The sequence below is a fragment of the Leptodactylus fuscus genome, chromosome 6 (assembly GCF_031893055.1).
Source record: "Leptodactylus fuscus isolate aLepFus1 chromosome 6, aLepFus1.hap2, whole genome shotgun sequence".
Lineage (NCBI taxonomy): Eukaryota > Metazoa > Chordata > Amphibia > Anura > Leptodactylidae > Leptodactylus > Leptodactylus fuscus.
The window spans coordinates 106,057,589-106,076,197 of record NC_134270.1 but is presented as its reverse complement, the minus strand read 5'-3'; the positions used below and the strand labels follow the sequence as shown (position 1 = coordinate 106,076,197).

The window sequence follows — 18,609 nt, the reverse complement described above, 5'->3', positions numbered from 1 at the left end:
TAAGACAGATCATATTCCCAAAGCAAACCTTTAGGAACAAATAGAGGAGGATTTCTGAAGGTTGGCATGATTGCGAGTGCTTGACAATGAGCTGAAAAAGATACACACTACTAGAATACCACTACGAAGAGCCCTCATTAGAAAGAAAAAAAAGTTTGTGTTTGAGATACTGTAGTCAGATGTGTCAAGTCAATAAAACATCATGACTCTAACAGCAAAGTGTAAGGCATTGCAACCGTATATGTGTATATATACATATACACATTTACCTTTATTAAACACATTGTGGGCTGTTGTGGTAAAATCTAGCCCTTTGCATACGGTAGGTTGTGTGGATACAAATATCCAACCTTATATATCAATCAACAGCACCAAATGAGACATCAATGTCTGTAAACTGGATGGGACTCCATATAAAACTCTATGTAGGACTCGTGGGTTGGCAGCTTTACTGGTAATGAGCTTACTCAGTGAGTTGACAAAAAAGGACACATTTTTTGCAACATGCAGAAAGATAAATGGGGAAATATGGTGAGCTGAGGCCATACAAGATGTAATAAGTGCCTATGATGTTGACATATCACTGTATACATGCATAAGAGACCAACAAAGATTATAAGTCTCTATCCATGATAATTACATTGCTACAAATATGAGAAAAAAATGTATCCACTGGATCATTGTTATACTACTGTACATCTGAAGAAAAGTATGAGGGGGTCTTAAATATTCTGTACATCTATGTACACTAGCATTGAAAACTTGAGGTCTATAAAACTCTACAATTGAAGAAGACTAGTAATGGGTGAATGTGAAAATAGATGGAATTGATTTGTAATGTTCTATATAAATACTGTACAATGAAGAAAAAGATGAGTAAGAGTAAGAAAAAACAGTCTATAAATAGCCCAGTGGGCTTACGCAGATGTCCTGACTTCCAACGTGTCAACAGTTGTGAAGAGACAATAAACCAAGATCTTCCAGTGCCAACTTACCTGCAAATTCAACAGTGACTAGAAATGGCCAATGAACCTAACACCCTAAAATCAAAACATAAGGTATCAGGGTGCCTGCCCCAAGTTACTGGACTACTCAAGCAAGTCTACACTGCAGTTATAGGTGACCTAATGCAAAATTTTGCCACCAAAAATTCTTTGCCACATTTGCTACTAATTACTTTGATGTGGTTGCACCTTCTGATGAGGATGTAGACGTGGAGACCCTTATTCTGGGCACATTACATTAATGGCTGGTTGCCAATATCTACACAAGTCCAAGAATTCCTAGGCAAAAGCTTACTTGCTAGTTGGCCATCCCATATCTCCATATGGTCCCTCACCAGTGGCTGACCTAGGGGGTGGTCCACAGGGAGTGCAGAGATCTGAATCTGTATCTGACTCTCCCTCTGCAATATAAGGACGAACTTTGTTGCTGGGACCAGGACCTGCCACTGCCCCATTGTTCAAAACATCCAGGTTTTCCTTGGACTGAGATATGCTAAAGCCACTGAAGGAACGCTCCAACTCTTCATGATCCACTGAAGGAATGGATATGGAGGTGTCACTATCTCTCAAAGCTGCTGCGTCTCTATGTTTGACAGACCCTTCTTCACCTGTGCCCACCCTGCTTCCTCCAAATGCAGAAAGTGAGCGCTCATGTGCTGGAGGTGGAGGAATTCTTACCATGGAATTAGGATCTCCCACTGGTGAAGAACCATGGCTATGTCGGTGGCAGGGCTGCTGCTGCTGCCATGATGTAGATGGAGGACAGTAAGTTGTAGTTGTTCCCTGTGCAGGGGGAGCACTAAAGTTTTTTTGGCCCATTGAGCTTGTGGATCGAATAATTTTAGTGATGCATGTGTTCCTTTCTACAGGATCACGACTATCCTCTGGACTGTGATATGGAGGAGCTGGCTCACGATCCTTGGCACCAAAGTAAGCCTCTGTTTCAGAGGGTGGAATACCCATTCTCTGCATGTAGATGTTAACTAAAAAGTCAAGTTTCTTCTCCATTGACAGAACCTAGAAAATAAATGATGGTTAATAATCACCTACACAAGGTTAAACTAATATATACTTTTCTGAGATTTCATATTTTGGATCTTAATATACAAAACTAAAGTTAACATTATAACATGTCTCGAATTCCATTAGGACTCACCTGCTTCTCCACTTTGCCCAAACGACCCATCATACTTGGGTCCTCAGGCATCTCAGGTTCAGCTGCTCCCTTTGTTCTGTCTTTCTCTGTGATGGAACCTCCTCTTCCAACAATTTGGTCCACTCTAACAGGAACACAAATATACCCCAGAATGCCCAGAGATTAGTCAAGTGTCATAGAAGACTGAAATGCTATCTTTACATTGAAGCTACTCTAGTCTATCGCGTGGTCCAGAATGAATCTAATTCTAGCATCACAGGCCAGTCTACATTACAGGCTAAAACAGCATCTAATAGCGTCAAAAAATTTTCAAAACTCACTGGAACCTAGCAACTTAAGAAAACCAATATGTGTCCCTGGTATGTATGAAGGGTGCTACAAGGGTACAATGTTCACATTTTCATGAGATTATTTTTGACTTTGTATCAAGGACGTAATGTTCTTCTACCATCAAACAAATAATTCTAATTCTATAAGTCAATATTCATTAAAATCTTCACTGAAGCTGAGCTGGAAGCATCAGTTACATAAGGAAATAATTCTATACAAGCATGAAGAATAAGTGAACAGTTGCTCTTGTATAACCCTCCAACAGCTGACACACAGGGTCCCAAACTACAGAAACGTTTCCCCTGTTCTCGTTGTACTGTTCATTATGACTGTGTTACACTTCTGAATGCTGAGTGACTCCCACCAGCCGGCATGGTATGTGATGTGAACACGTGCAGTAAATGAGAGTGGTGGGGGAAAAATGGAGAGGACACAGACAAACACAGCGACAGCAGAGAAGATGAAGGGCCAGGATACTGCAAGGCAGAAAGCAACAGCCTACATCTGCCTGGACCCCAGGCATTTTTTTTTTCTTTTGCTTTACCGGCTGGGTCAGTCCCATGAATTTGGCCTAAATGATACATGACTATGGCTCAATCTATGTAATCCAAATGAAGACTGCTGGATATTGTTAGTTACAGCTTGGTTTGCCAGTATATTGCAAAGAGTAACACTGAGGCTGAGCAGGACAAGAATGTCCTAGAGTAAGGAGAAGGTGCTAGTATTTGAGATTATTCTTGCATGAGCCACGGACATTTTATAAACTACCATCCCTTAGATAACAGAATAGGAAAGCTCTTGCTGACCTGTACTTCAATTGTATTACCATTTGTAACCATTTGTAATAGTAGTCAATGTGGCTCAAGCATTCTTAGCCAGTGTCCCTATGTTTGCTCTTTCCAACATAGGAACCATTCCAAGAAGATTTGGTCACTGCATGTCCACTTTGAATGAGTAGTGGACCTCCTTGACAAATGGAAACTGTAAATTACATGTTTTTTAATGAAGGGGCAGATTATGATAATCTTTTAATAAATATAGAGAAAGGAACAAGGACAAGGAAATCATTGTAAACATGTTGAACAGCAAAGCTTGGCCCAAAATGTAATGTCTATCCACCATGTAGATAAAAATTTAAGTGGTAAGACTTGTTTTCCCCGCATTTGCCAGTGGACCTAACAACATCTGGACAGCACTTTTGCCTTGACATACACTGGATTACTTTGGCTCCACCATTTTTGGAGATAACACTAGCATCAGAATTGAATGCTAGATATATTGGAGACTACCATTTATTCTAGAATACCATTTATTCTACTAGTGGAACCTCTGGCAGGTTTAAAAGTGATTTCAGAAGAGCAGGAGGTCTGGTTGTGCAATGTTAAAATAGGAGATATATTTTAATAATTGAAAATGTTCATGCTTGGGGGTATTCTAAAGCAATTTAGCTAATATTGATTGTTTAATTTGCACAAAACGACTGCCTTAGAAGGTCTGAGATGGTAAACAGAAAAATGTATGAAGACTGTTTGGTCAGTCTTATTATGGTCATTGAGAACAGATGTAAATCTATTTCACCCATCTTCAAAATATTGTCCTCCACTCTGAAGATATGCTTGTACAGAAATAGGAAGGGAGTTGCTGGAATTAAAGCAAATCCTAGGAAGATTACCATAGTAGTCCATGGTTCACAATAGGAAACCCATGAAGTCAAGTCATTCAGCTTCAAGAGCTGCTATGGACCCTACTACCAGAGGATGCCCTGGACAGATAAACACCCTCTACTAGATAACAACTATTGGAATGGGGTTGTCAAACCCAGTCAAGATGCCCATATTTACGTACCATCAACAGAGAAGAGATCTGCAATGCATGCATATATACTGTATATACTGTGTTCACAGTTCTATTTGAATGGTTCCTCCATTGTAAGCTCCAAAGAATAATTTGGTGGGATCTCAGGACCATTATTTTTAAGAAAAAATACATTAAAAGTAACATAAAAATGCTGCTCATTTTCAGCCACGATGCCATCTTTGTCATGCTCCATTAGACCACATGCGTGCATGCAAAAATAAGTTAGAACCCAGAGCAGAAAAGAAAGACTAGCAACAGATAAAACAAAGGAGGATGCTTGTCTTCTCAACCTCGATGCAGCTCAAAAAAAAGAGAAATACCGGCAAACCCCTTTCACCCATTTATGTGATGGACACTTACCTTTTGCATGGGTCACCTTGACAACTTGGTTTCTCCCTAACCAGTGGGTATTAAGCTTCCAGGAAATGCATGCAGAATTGGGACAGCCAGGTCTCTCTTTCATATGATATTCAATCTATAAAACCTATATCTAAAAGTAGTCCGAAACCCAAATGAGACAGTTCCTGACCAGTTGGTAGACTACATAAAAGTTAGGTTTAGCAGCCCTTTAAAAAAAGATTTACCCCCCCTAACCCTACACCAAGTTACTGCCAGTTCTAGAGATTCCTGCATAACTATGTAAATTCATATAAAGACCTGTATTCTTAGAGTGACCTATAACTATTTTTCTGTTTAATACTACAACCTATACTCTGGATCCTGAGCTTTTGTAGGGCAGTTTTTGGACCTAGCTTGTCTATGTAAGACAATAATCTTATTAGAAAGAGGTTGGTTGGACCTAAAATCCTAATAGTAATCATTTGTGTCATTGCCCAAGGTTTTCCCAGCATCTACATGCCATCACAAACCATGGACTGGAAGAGGTTCGCCTTCAAGAAAGGAAAAAAACAAAAGCAGTCCATACAAAGAGGCATTTTGGTGAATCCTAACCTAGGAGAGTACAAGGGAGATTCTTTGGTAGAATGCACTGATCCTTTGGTAGGGTACTTCTTATGCCGGGGTGTTGAAGGGGGTGGGGGACCCACAATCATATCTATCCTGGCAAAGTAAATAGAAAAACAAAACACCAGCAAAAATGCATAATGAAGCAACGTTGGGAAAAATTCAAGAGGGAAAAATTTTCAACAGACTGAAAATATATTCCATTTGGCTGAATCCAGCTATGTCAGCGTGTAGGTTGCTGCAAAACCACCAGTCAAAGTCTGGGATGGCTGGGAAGACTGGAATATATTTGCATGTATATATGTAGCAATATCCTGGTTGGAATACTGGATATAGATCAACATATATTCCTATGGTTCAAGGTGACAGGTACAGTGTGAAAGTATAAGAGAGGGTTTGTGCGTTATGATGGAGGAGTGAAAAAAATACACAATATGACACAAGACACATAACTGGTCACAGGAGTAGTCATCGTATGTATGCAAGTCAGAGTGTAATTGGTGGTGAAATCAGAATTTATTAAAGGCTAATGACGCCCATGAACCAACTAATCTGAAGCTGTCATGAACACAAGCTACCTGGGTGTATGAGTACATTACAGAATTCCAACCACTACTGCAGGAGACCAGCCTGGTGGCCCAACATCAACACCTAGAGATGAACCATCCACGCACCATTGAGCTAGAATATTAGACTCTTGGAGCAAGCCACAAAGTTGGAGGCTATTATAACCTTGTACAGGAAAAAACCTATACACATTCATTCTAATTCTCCTGGCTTAGAAGGCATAACATTCCTAGTACATAGCTTCATTGTAGACTAAAAAACAGCATTTAATTTTCACACCAACAGGACTAAAGACTCTAACAGGGTAGGTAACTTCTAACTCCAAGATTACAAAACATCTTAGGATAAAATTCACCTTTAACCTAAGAGAATCAGAATTCAAGATAAAGTGAAAGGTTATCCACTTTTCTAATAATGATGGCCTATTCTTATAATACAATACAATAATACAAAAACTTTAGATCTGCATCGGTCTGAGAGCCAGGACCCCAGCAGATCAGTTTTTCCTGGACAGCACAGATCCTGCTGGGAGCCATGCTGCTCATTCGCCATACAATGTGTAGCAGTGGGTTTAAGTAATGAAGCATTGTCCTATTCAAGCAACTTAATTATAATCATCTTGACAAAAACTGCGACCAGGTTTAGATGGGTTCATTTTACTATATCAACATCCTAAATGTACTATACCAATGAAATTATTGCTTCATCCTCTGGTTTTCAGGAAGCAACAGTCACCCCCATGTACTAATTTTATCGCAGAATGATTCTATCAATCCATGTAATCCTTTCAGTTCGCCAACCTATTCATATCCGGTTCTTTTAATAGGTACAGTTGTGTATGGGAACCTAAACTAAATATTCCAATACATTTACCCTATTAAAAGAGCAAAAAATGCTTGCCATGTTTCACCATACAGGGACACTCTGGGTTGCATGGATATACATCAGACAATATGATAACCTCAATCTGACAATGGAATTAACAATTATACATACAAATCTTGGAATCTTCTCGGTCACTGAATGAAATACATCTTATAACTGAGGGATCAACATATAGTTGTTTATTCTCTACATGGTTACCCATAGTTTAACACTAGTGACTTCAGATCTCATCAAAATTCAGGCCAGTTACAACAACATGTACTGTCATAAGTGTGTATATTACTACATGTATATGGCAGGAAGAGAAGTTGAGAAGATTCCTTGCCTGGACTGTAGATTTTTTATACGTGCAAGCATGTCAAGGTGTCCAGCTGAGTACTGCTCTATCACATCCATGACATCGTATGGACGGAGGCTTTCCTTGAATTTCCTTTTTGATACCAGAAATTTCATTATGCTTAGAAAACAACAGAAGATGAGTCAGTCAGTGGACAATGTAGCTCCTGTTTGCAGGTGTATAGATGAACACTGGGAGACTTACCACACAGCTCGAATTGAAGCCTTAAGACCTGGAGTCAGATCTTCAGCAAGAAATTCACAATTACAGCTTCGGTTATCTTCAGGAATCTCCTCTCCAGGAAGGCTGGCTGCTAGGGAGAGACAACTCCCATGAATTACATCACAATTTAAGCAATGGTGTGAACTTTTCTTAACTTATCTAATATACTTTTTGAGCTCATTATAAATGCAAGCACATAGGACATAACTAAGAGGAATTATAATAAAGTCATGATAAAAAATTCTAAAACATCAATGGCATGAATGACCTAGGCCTCCTCCACCATATTACAGCAGAATGGCACAAGAATAACAAGCACACCAAATAATTTAGAGTACAATCCCATCCTTGTTGCATTGGGGATCTACTGTACACCAAAATAATCAAAAACACCATTAGGCTGCATTCACACGGAGTAAACGCTGGCGTTTTTTGTGTGTTTTTTGCACATAGCGCCGCGTTTACGCCGCGTAGCGTCGCGTTAACGCCGCGTATACGCCGCGTTAACGCCGGGCAACGCCACCGCTAAATAGCGCGGCGTTAACGCGGCGTATACGCGGCGTTAACGCGACGCTACGCGGCGTAAACGCGGCGCTATGTGCAAAAAACACACAAAAAACGCCAGCGTTTACTCCGTGTGAATGCAGCCTTATAGTGAAGTTCAGCATAAAATGTAAGTTTCAATCAAATCTATTAAAAAGGAGAGAGTGCGCCAAACTATCAAGAGTTTGCAGCAAAACATCTGTAAATGGCAAAGAGAAAAAAAGATGGAGTTTATCTAACACAAGTAGACTGATACAGGATATGTAGCCCATAAATGTAACAGTCTAACCAGAACTTTTGTAGAGTGTGGAAGAATCAGGTGCAATAAGACAGGATCCTGCTGGACGTGACAGTATAATCCATGAAGGATTAAAGCCTCCTCAAAATTAGGTCCAGAAGATCTGATCCAGTCCTAGGGGTATCCCTCCCTAGAATCCAAGCATAGATCCCACCCTTATAAGAGCAAGCCCTGACTGAGCCTTAAACACAAAACTGGCTCGTTCCTATGTATTTCACCCCCAAGCCACTAAGACTCTTCAGGGGACCAGTCTCTGTGCCTCAAAGGGCTAATCTGCATGCCAATGTGGCATGGCTGCATGCCACTACCTTCATGGCTGTAAGAATGGTAAAAAATTGGAAATTTATAATGGTTCTGTAAGGTGATTTTTTTTTTTAGATTTTTTTTTCAATTTGGTTTTGTTTTAACCCTTGCAAAGTAGATATTAGTTACTGCACTAGCATAGACCACCAGGGAAGCATACAGTAAGCCTCCAATCACCAGGTGACCAGGCATTAAACCCTAGACTATTCTAGACTACCACGGATACATTAACCCATTTACTACTCTAGACCTCGAGGGAAGCAGGCACTAACCCCCACAATAACCTATACCATCCAGTGATACAAGAATTAACTTCATCCACTGCCCTAGATAACCAGGAATATTGGCATTACCCCTTCATTGTCCTAAATGGTAAGAAAACTTGTGTCAACCTCTTTATTACCGTATACCATCTGGATTAAAAGTTCTTCATTGTCTTAGTTTAACAGCCTAAGTGTGTCCCTTGAAGGAGTTTTCTGGGAAAAAAATATTTTTTAAAAAGGTCTGTTAGTGCTATTAATGGTAAATAAGTCCACCCATACACCTTTATCAGTGTTTTGAGTGATTTTTGGGTGTCTGTTGGAGCTTCTGGAATCCTCTGCATTTGTTTACTTGGTGTAGCTTCCTGCTGTGCAGCTTCCTGTGTACTTTTCACACTAGTTCCGTCTCACTCAGCCCCCCCTCTCCTCTCTCACTTTGTTACAACTTCTCCATAGGTAAGCTATCCTGCCCACCATTATCCCCTCCCCCTGTTTCACTAGCTAAGCTATCCCACCCACTACAAACCCCTCCCCCTCCCCTGGTCTCCCTAGCTAAGCAATCCCGTCCACTACTAGCAGAGAGGAAGAGGGGAGGAGCCATTTTCGGACACAGGATTGCTAGTAAGTATTGATGAGGATGGGGAGGGTCGTAATAGTGATGGTCCATTTTATAAGCAGTGAAGCGAAACATCACCATATTATCAGAAAGTGTCCCTGAGGCAGTCACATGGCCACCCCAGGGATATGGGTAATTATAGATTTTTTTAAATAGAAGAAAATTAGTAGTTAGGCGGGGGGAGGGGTTTTTAGTTAAGGGGATCATTTTTATGTATTAATTATATTATATATGTAACAAAACTAAAAAGTCTAAAATAATAATGATAAAATTGATGTAAAGTGCAAAGTTGTAAAGTCCAGAAGTTTACTAATATTTAACACCACAAACATACCCACCTTCAGAATTCTGCCGTGACGCTGATCCCTTGATGCGAAATGCCTGCCTAGTCCGTCCTCGATCTCCAAAGCTCCAACTCTTGGGCACCTTACTTGGGCTCTCCTCCATACTTTGGTCAGCACTGGGAGAACGACGTACGCCTTGAGACTGCGACTGAGGAGAACCTTTTCCTTTAGTGGCAACATTTCTGGGGCTGGAAAACACTCTTTCCTTCAAGCTCACTTTCTGGCTGATGGACAGAAAACAAAGGACACTGACCAATAATTCACAAAAGGCTTCTTGTAAAGAAAGATCAATAGGATGCAAAAAGTAAGAATGAGCAGTGAAAGACTTGCCAAAAGCCAAATAGACACTAGAATCAATGCAACAGAATGCCGGGCACTATAAAGGCTCGTACGATTTCTTTGAGTAATGTCTCCTGAGAGTACAACTGTAATCCCAAAATGTAAATGACGCCACAACAAAATCGATTTCACACCAAAATAAATATACAATGATTTTCCTCTGGATCTACTTATACTATTCTATGACATGTATGCAGTATGAACGCACAATAATATATCACATTTGAATTCTATATCAGATTTTGTCATCCTTGGATATAATCATAAATGTGAGGTTCTAAAATGACTATATCTGTTAGGGCTATCGCAGGTGGACAGTCAAGTTTGACTGGTCTATTTAAGACACTGTCTAAGATCAGTTATGATAAGTAAGACTGATTGTGGGTGGAGTACATAGTAGGCAAAATTACTAAAAGGTGCTGCTATCAACTTGTGGTTATCCCGACATTACACACAGGGTGGGCAGTTTTAATGCCATTTGCTGAAGACCACTGATTGAAAGTGAACTGATTATTAAGACCAGGCGTAGCAATAGAGGGTTCATCAGTAGCAGTCACTACCAGGCCCTGGAACCTGGAACATAAAATATACCACTATTCTAAATGGCACAAGGAAGGTAGGGGACCCATCATAGATTTCAAATTGGGGCCCAGGAGCTTCAAGTTACACCTCTGATTAAGGCCTTGTTCACACGACAATGAAAAAAAGCTATATTATGGCCGTTTGTTCAATGTTGTAAAAGCACTCAGAGTGAATGAGTTTATTCAAATGTCCACTTACGATCAGTTAAAAAAATGGACATGCTCTATCTTTGTCCATTTTGATGGATGCACAGACCCAATAGAAAACAATAGATGTGTTTTTAAACAAATATATGTTTTTAACATATGTAAAATAGGTTGAGGTCCGAGTCACATCAGTTAAAGATGGATCTGTGGGTTTGGTCAAAAAGGAAAGATCCGTTTTTTAACATCCCATTAAAAATTGATGCAAAATGCATGACACACAAAGCAACCCATCAAAAACTTAAAAACAGAATGGCACGGATGCATAATGGCAGTCAAAAAACTGCATTAGAGTTATCAAAAATGGCACTGCTGTATGAATAAGACCTTAGAAATACAGAGTTATGAAAAATAAAGGTCATATTCTGGAAAGTGAAAGCTAGGAAAAATGTGTCTGATGGATTCCTCCTAAAATGGAAGGATTATACAGGGAGTGTTCCAATAATTGGGGATTATTGGAACATCTGAAGTGTAACAAGGGTCATGCATTCATTGTTGCAATAATTGGAATGTATCATAGAAATATCACTGTGATGACTTCCAATATATAGCCATAATATCTCCATGAAGATTACATATACATGCAGTTAGCAATTCAGTATTTTATATACAGAAGTGCAATGAACAGTTAAGCAAGCAAAAAACGTAATACACATGGACAGTGGGAAACCAAGACAGAATAGTGAAACAAGGGAGGGAGGTGAAGCATCTTGTGTTAGAGATGAAACAATTAGCTAATGCATATGTGTGGAAAGCAGACACAATGCTGGGATCAGTCTTTGGGTTTTATGCCTATATCAGAAGATTCTCCACTCCTATAGTGTACTGAACATCTAAAGAAACTGGCATACAGGAAAAAACCTACTAGAATATTGTCATATGTACAAGAATAGAACTACTACAATACTGTACTCTATTTCCAAGAATGTCACTGCTGCAATATTTCTTGTATGTATAAGTCCAGACATGTAACACAATACTGCTCCTATTTACAACATAACTTCTTTACAGGGATTCTACCATTAAAATCACATTTTTTTTCTCACTAACACATAGGAATAGCCTTAAGAAAGGCTATTCTTCTCCTATCTTTAGATGTCTTCTCCGCACCGCCGTTCGGTAGAAATGCCAGTTTTCGTCGGTATGCAAATGGATTCTCTCGCACCACTGGGGGCAGCACTGTGAAAGCGGTCATTTTTCTTGTGGTCATGGGCATGCGCAGTCAGCTCTGCCAGAGGCCTAGAAGTTTGACCACCAGCGCCGGAAGAAGACGTGTGAAGAGACCATTCCTGAAGAAGGTGGAGGCAGCGCTGGAGAGTTCTCTCGCAGCATTGGGGACGGCCCCAGTGCTGTTTAAGTGCTGGGGACCGCCCCCAGTGCTGCAAGAGAACTCATTTGCATACCATCGAAAAGTGGCATTTCTACTGAACAGCGGCGCGGAAAAGATATCTATAGGTAGGAGAATAACCTTTGTTGAAGCTATTCATACATGTTAGTGAGAAAAAATTTGATTTTAATGGTAGAATCCCTTTAAAGGAGTCTACCGGGTCATCCAAGCATACTGAACTGTCGATACTCACACATTACATACAGGGTTGGACTGGCCCACCGGGGGATCAGGGGAATCCCCCAGTGGGCATCGAGCCTTGATTATTAGGCCTCATTATTGGGGCCTTTATGGGGCTCTACCAGACCTCCACTGCTTTGTTTTAATACCCACTTATCCCTCCTCGATCCTGGCCGGGGGCCCCCCCTGTACACAGCACATTACGTCATCACAACGTAATGCGCCGCGCACAGGGCCGAGGCTGACGCGGGAAGAGGACAGGCCGCAAGCAGGACCGGGACAGGATGCCACCAGGTTCTCCTAGGTTTTGCGATTTGGTTTTAATAACCAGATCGCAAAACCAGGGTGAAGTGGCGCCGCCAACCTAGTTCTGCCACCAGTAGAGCAGAAAGCCACAGGCTTACTGTTCTACCATTCACAGGCTTGTAGGCCACAGACTCAATGGAGCCTGTGGCCTAAAAGCTAATCCCCTATACTTACCTGACTGCTCCGGTGCCTCCTGCTTCTTCCTGTTGCAGGCGCACATTATGTCATATTAGTGCGCTCGGAGCAAGAAGAAGTGGGAACAGGGAGCAGATAGGTACGTACTGACATAATGCTGCCATGGAGGGGAGGGACCAGTGAAGGGGCTACTGTACCAGCCATACAGTAGCCCCTTCACTATTCCCTCCCTCATACATTTGCCAACTCACTTAGCCCCCATCCCCCATATAGTGGTCCCTTCACAACCCCCCTCCCCCCATACACTGGTCCCCCCATACAGTTGACCACTGTATGGAGGGGATATATTCTCCCTATACAGTGGCCAACTCACCTGCCCCACCCCCCCTACAGTGGTCCCTTCACTATTTTCCCCCATACACTGGTTTCCTTCCCCCCCATCCCCATAAAGGGTCCTCTATACTGTATGGGGACCATTGATGGGGTCATTATATTGTGGGGCAGGGAGTCAGTGATGAAGGGCAATATACTGGGGGATATTATGGGGGTTGTCCAAACAAAAATGGACAACCCTTTTAAAGTTTAAATAAGCTGGGGACAGTGAAAAAAAAACTATTTTCCCCTATCCCCGTTGCTCCGTTGTCGCGCGGCACCTCCCAGTTCATCTGCCCCCGCAGTGTCTTCCGACGTTCTGCAGAAGCTGCTGACCGCTGAGTCCAAACAGCGAAGGGACAATTCTAGGGGCCACGCTGCTCTCTTGCCATACAGGATGTAGCAGTGGGTTTAGACAGTACAGTGGTACACATCGTATGGCAGGTGAGCAGCATGGCTTCTGATATGTTATTACCTTTAGCCGCCCTGTCTCACTACAGCTCATCTACAGGGGTCCTGGCGGTGGGCCCCTAAAAATAATTCCATTGGTGGGCCCTAGACACCCCAGTCCGACCCTGATTACATAGATAAATATACTTTTGATATGTATTCCACTTTTGCATATTTTAAGAAAAACAACTTTGAAGCCTTATACAAATGAGGCAGTTAGTGAATAAGAGATGGGGCTTGGCTCCCAGGAGCACTGCTCTTGCTGCTCAGACCCTTACCACCCCCAGCCTGCCTCAGCCCTTGTAGCGCCTCCTATTGCTGTGACATCACCCAGCAGTAAGAGCCCTGCTCACAGAGCTGAATCTGACCCCAGTTCACCTACTAACTTAAAAGTGACATACATAACAAAGGTATCTTGTTTATCAATGTAACGTGCTGTATAACATGGTGGTTTCAGTTGAATATGCTTGGAGGAGGTGATAGACTCCTTTTAATACTCTAACTGTGTACAAGAATATAATTAGTACTATAATAGCTTTTCTTATGTACAAACATATCCATAGTATAACACTGCCCCTTTTAGATTACAGAATTTTATTTTATTCACTATTAACAAAAGCTTAACTGAATTTAAAGCATAGCTGTTGTTTCGTCAAACTTTTTAATATAGGCTATTGTGCATATATGAGGAATAACACTATTTATGGCTGTTAAATGAGTTAACATGCATTGTTTAGAACCTTTCCCCTGTGCAGGATCTAAGTGGATGGAGACTAGCTACATTATGCTGCTCACAGTAAGTAGAGGATAATCTGCTTCCTAACTTTCTCTGTTGCTCACCCAAACACAATCTCAGTATCATGCAGGACATGTACAGAGGAGTACTAACCTGTGTTGATGTGAATAAAGCACCTATCTGTCTTCCTCAGCTCCTGCTCTCTGCACCCCCTTCACTCTCCCTAGACTCCCATAGATATGTGTAATCTGTTACCTGTGACCTGAAGTCCATCTCAAGATGGATATAGCAGGAATTTAACAGCAAACGCTGATTTACTGGGGCAAAGGGAAGTCAGATAAAAAGAGAAAGAAGCATTGTCTCTTATAAGGTATCTTACAGTATCTTATATTTACTTATACTATTAATTTACACAAAATGTATTGAAATGACAATGAGCATTTAACTATATTCACAGGTACAGTCTCTGGGTGCACTGATTTTGATGCTATACTAAAAAACTTACTGTATATTAACCACTTAGCAACAGGGACGTACTGTTATGTCCTGACTGCCTTGTGCTTGCACCAATGGACATAATAGTACGTCCTGTGATGGCTGCTGGTCACTATTTGAGTGGACAGCATCAGGAGTAGGTTTTAGCTAAAACCCATTCCATTAACCCCTGAATGGAGATGCCCTCTGATCAAGGGTTTTAACCACTTACATGACCGCAGCATGGAGTTGCACAAAGCCCTTTTCCTATATAAAATGAATTATATAAAAAAATGTAAAAATTAATAAAAACAATACATATTTGGTATTGCTGCATCTTTAGCAATCTGTACAATGAAACTGAAACATTATTAATCCTGCGAAGTGAACGATTCATTAGAATCCAATCCACTTTGCTGTGACTGTAAAACATCACTTTTTTCCGCAGCATTTCCTCCATGGCGAACTGTGACGTTTACACCACATAGGGCCCGGAAATTATTGTCGATTTTTCACCACACTTACCTAACTTGCTTTAGTCAATAAGTCATAGGCAACGTAATATGGTGCCACTAAGGAATAAAACTCGCTTCACAAAAAGGTGGCGGCATCAAAATATTAATAGAAATATATAAATATCAAAATATTAATAGGAATATAGAAATACAATTTAAATAAACAAGCAAATAAAATTATTTATAATTGGCTATGATGAAAATAAAGAGAATAACATTCAACAAATAAATTAAATATATTTTAATAATATGTAAATAATTAAATAAACACAATATTATTCACTATAAATTAAATGGAATTTATTTCCTATAGTATTATTTACTAAATAAATTCAGACATTCTTTTATTCTAATTTATTTTTATTTTATGATTGTAATATTTTTATTTTTTGCACATAATTTCGAAGAGAACCATCTTGCCTGAAGTAGTATCTTGCTCGGTTAGCCACAGATATAATAACTAAAGATATAATATATAGAAGTCACAAAGTCCTAGTGTCTGGAGATGAGTGGATGACTTCTAAGGGATAGTATTTAGAGATGAGCGAGTAGTATGAGATCGGGTAGGTATTCGATCGAATACTACGGTATTCGAAATACTCGTACTCGATCGAGTACCACTCATTATTCGAATGGAAAAGTTTGATGCAGAACCAGCATTGATTGGCCGAATGCTGTACAGTCGGCCAATCAACGCTGGTTCTTCTCCTATCGTTAGAATTCTTCTCCGTGCAGCTTCCCGCAGCCTTCCGGCTCTTCAATCACTCTGCCAGGCATCGAGCCAGGGCAGAGCTGACTGCGCATGCCCGCTTGTAGTGCGGGCATGCGCAGTCGGCTCTGCCCAGGCCCGATGCCCGACAGAGTGAATTCAGAGCCGGAAGATACCGCGGGGATGCTGCAAGGAGAAGACTGCACGGAGGATCCAGCCCGACCTTCACTCGTGCACTTGGTAAGTGTAATTTGATCGTACGTTGCCTACCCCTGAAACGTGCATTTTCCCCCCATAGACTATAATAGGGTTCGATATTCGATTTGAGTAGTCGAATATTGAGGGGCTACTCGAAACGAATATTGAATCTCGAACATTTTACTGTTCGCTCATCTCTAATAGTATTGTGAACATGTTCTGATACCTGTGCAGGGGTTAAAGATGTGATCCAGTGTTCATTGTCTCCGGCTGTATAACAGGGCTGTTCTACTTTGTTTTGGAATCTTTACTGTGATGATAATGCTATTACTGCAAAAATGTCATTTCTAGAGAATAATAAGTGTCTTTTATTAATTTCAGTGCACAATGTAAAAAAAATTTAGATTATTTTTTAATGTAGTGACTTGGAAAATTGGAAAAAAAAAGAAAATATGTTTTAAGACAAAAACTTGACAGCTACAATAGGTCATTTTCTGGACATACATTCTGATTAAATAATATGTATAGCCTATTATTATATGTATAATTATTTCCCCTAAATTATGAATTTTTTTAATACGATGTAAAAAAAAAGGACAATGAATAATAAATAAATAGAATGAATCAATAAATACAATGAACACTGAGGTTTCACGTGGCGTAAATGCTGCGGTTTGGCAACAGCAGAAATGCTGTGGAAAAAAACGTGGTGTTTTAAAGTCCCTGCAAAGTTGAAAGGATTCTAGCAAATCCCATCAACACATTGCGGAAAAATACGCACAGCACACACGCTGTGATTTCCAAAAATGTTGTGTTTTTTCTGTGAGAAGCGCTGTGGGTAAAAACATTATGCGTTGCCGCAATGGGTTTTTCTGCAGTGCTTTTTTGCTGTGGCCCACTATGTGGGGCCTTTGCCTAAATCTATTAAAAAAATTAAAATAAAGCCATATTCCAAAATATAATTAAATATAATTGAATAAGACATAAAGAAAATAATGCCTTCAAAATAAATAAATATATTTTGAAAAAATTGAATAAGTGCATTACACATAATCACAAACTACTAATCATCAAATTGTATATTATCTAATAATGTACTAATTCATAGTATTCAAAGTTTTTTTTCTGGGACTTTAATATTGGTAGCCTATTCCTAGGATTAACCATTACAATGAGACTAGTGAGGGACCAGGTCATAACACCCCTACTTATCAGGGATGGTGTTGTGTCTATTAGGCTGGGGATGAAAACACTGCAGAAAAAATTGCAGCATTTTACAGTACAGGCAAAGTGGATGGGATTCTAATGAATCCCATGCCCACATTGAGGTAAAAAACGCTATGTGGACACGCCGCAATTTCCTAAGCCGATGCGGTTTTGGAAATCGCAGCATGTCAATTATAACTACGGAAACGCCGATGATTTCCCCATAGGTATAATTGTCACAGAAAGTCCGTAGAGGAAACTCTGCAAACTTTCTGCTTAAAGCGCTGTGAGAAGAACCGCGATGAGTTCCCGCCACGGTTTTTCCTGCAGTGCTTCATTGCTGTGTTCACTGGGGCCTTAGCCTCACACAATGAAGGGGATTGCAGTGCTGTCTGTCCCTTCAGCCAGCTGGTTGGGGGCTGTAAGGCAAACTAACCTGTGAGTCCATTAGCCATTGCTATTAATATTAATCTTCTGAAAACCTCTTTAAACCAAATGAATTGATTTTTTCCCCTTTTATGCGATCATAAAAGCTTCTAAGTAAAATTAATAATTTTGACATTGCTAGTGAACTCTAGACTGCAGTAGCAGGGCAGGCGGGCACATTTCAAGGTTAGAGGGTTGTCATGTTAGTTCAACAGGATCAAGCTGAGCAGAGTTGCCAAAAGTCACCATCTCCTGGCCAAGATAAATATTATAAACTAATACGATCAATACATTGTAATTTGTCTAAGCAGAGAAGAGATGATGTGGAGACCTAGGACTTGTGGAAACTCTACTAAGCCTTTGAGGGGTTAGAAAACCAATCACAGGGCAGGACGTGCAGCTAGGAGGGTCCTTGTGATGGTTTCTCACGGTACCTATTTTCCCCCGAGCAGCAGCTGCAGAGATTTTTGCCTTTACTGAAAATCAGGGGAAAGTGAAGAATTAGTCTCGAGGACATGCATTGCTATGGAACAAAGACAACACTCTGAGGTTCCCCAAAGATGTCTCCAGTTCTGCACTGTATAAATAAGGGTATTAGGCAAAAAAAAGGGTAAATTCAACATATCAATAGAAAGTTCCACTTTTAAACAATTTCACAGTCTGAATTTACACTTATATTGTAATGATTATGGGTGCCATCATGTCT

General features: G+C 40.4%; 1 protein-coding gene across 2 annotated transcripts in view; it reads right to left on the bottom strand.

Moving 5' to 3' along the window:
- Nucleotides 1–241: 241 nt before the first annotated feature.
- KCNQ2 (potassium voltage-gated channel subfamily Q member 2) overlaps nucleotides 242–18,609 on the bottom strand; it is a 92,398-nt gene continuing 74,030 nt past the window's right edge. The window contains exons 12-17 of one of the 2 annotated variants that reach the window (XM_075276974.1): nucleotides 9,680–9,909; nucleotides 7,304–7,409; nucleotides 7,088–7,219; nucleotides 5,299–5,406; nucleotides 2,161–2,284; nucleotides 242–2,021 (exon numbers count right to left, since the gene is read on the bottom strand). In XM_075276974.1, the coding sequence (XP_075133075.1) occupies nucleotides 1,296–2,021; nucleotides 2,161–2,284; nucleotides 5,299–5,406; nucleotides 7,088–7,219; nucleotides 7,304–7,409; nucleotides 9,680–9,909 (1,426 nt within the window). In that variant the 3' untranslated portion in view covers nucleotides 242–1,295. The remainder of the gene's footprint in view (nucleotides 2,022–2,160; nucleotides 2,285–5,298; nucleotides 5,407–7,087; nucleotides 7,220–7,303; nucleotides 7,410–9,679; nucleotides 9,910–18,609) is intronic. The other variant, XM_075276972.1, reaches the window with a different exon arrangement.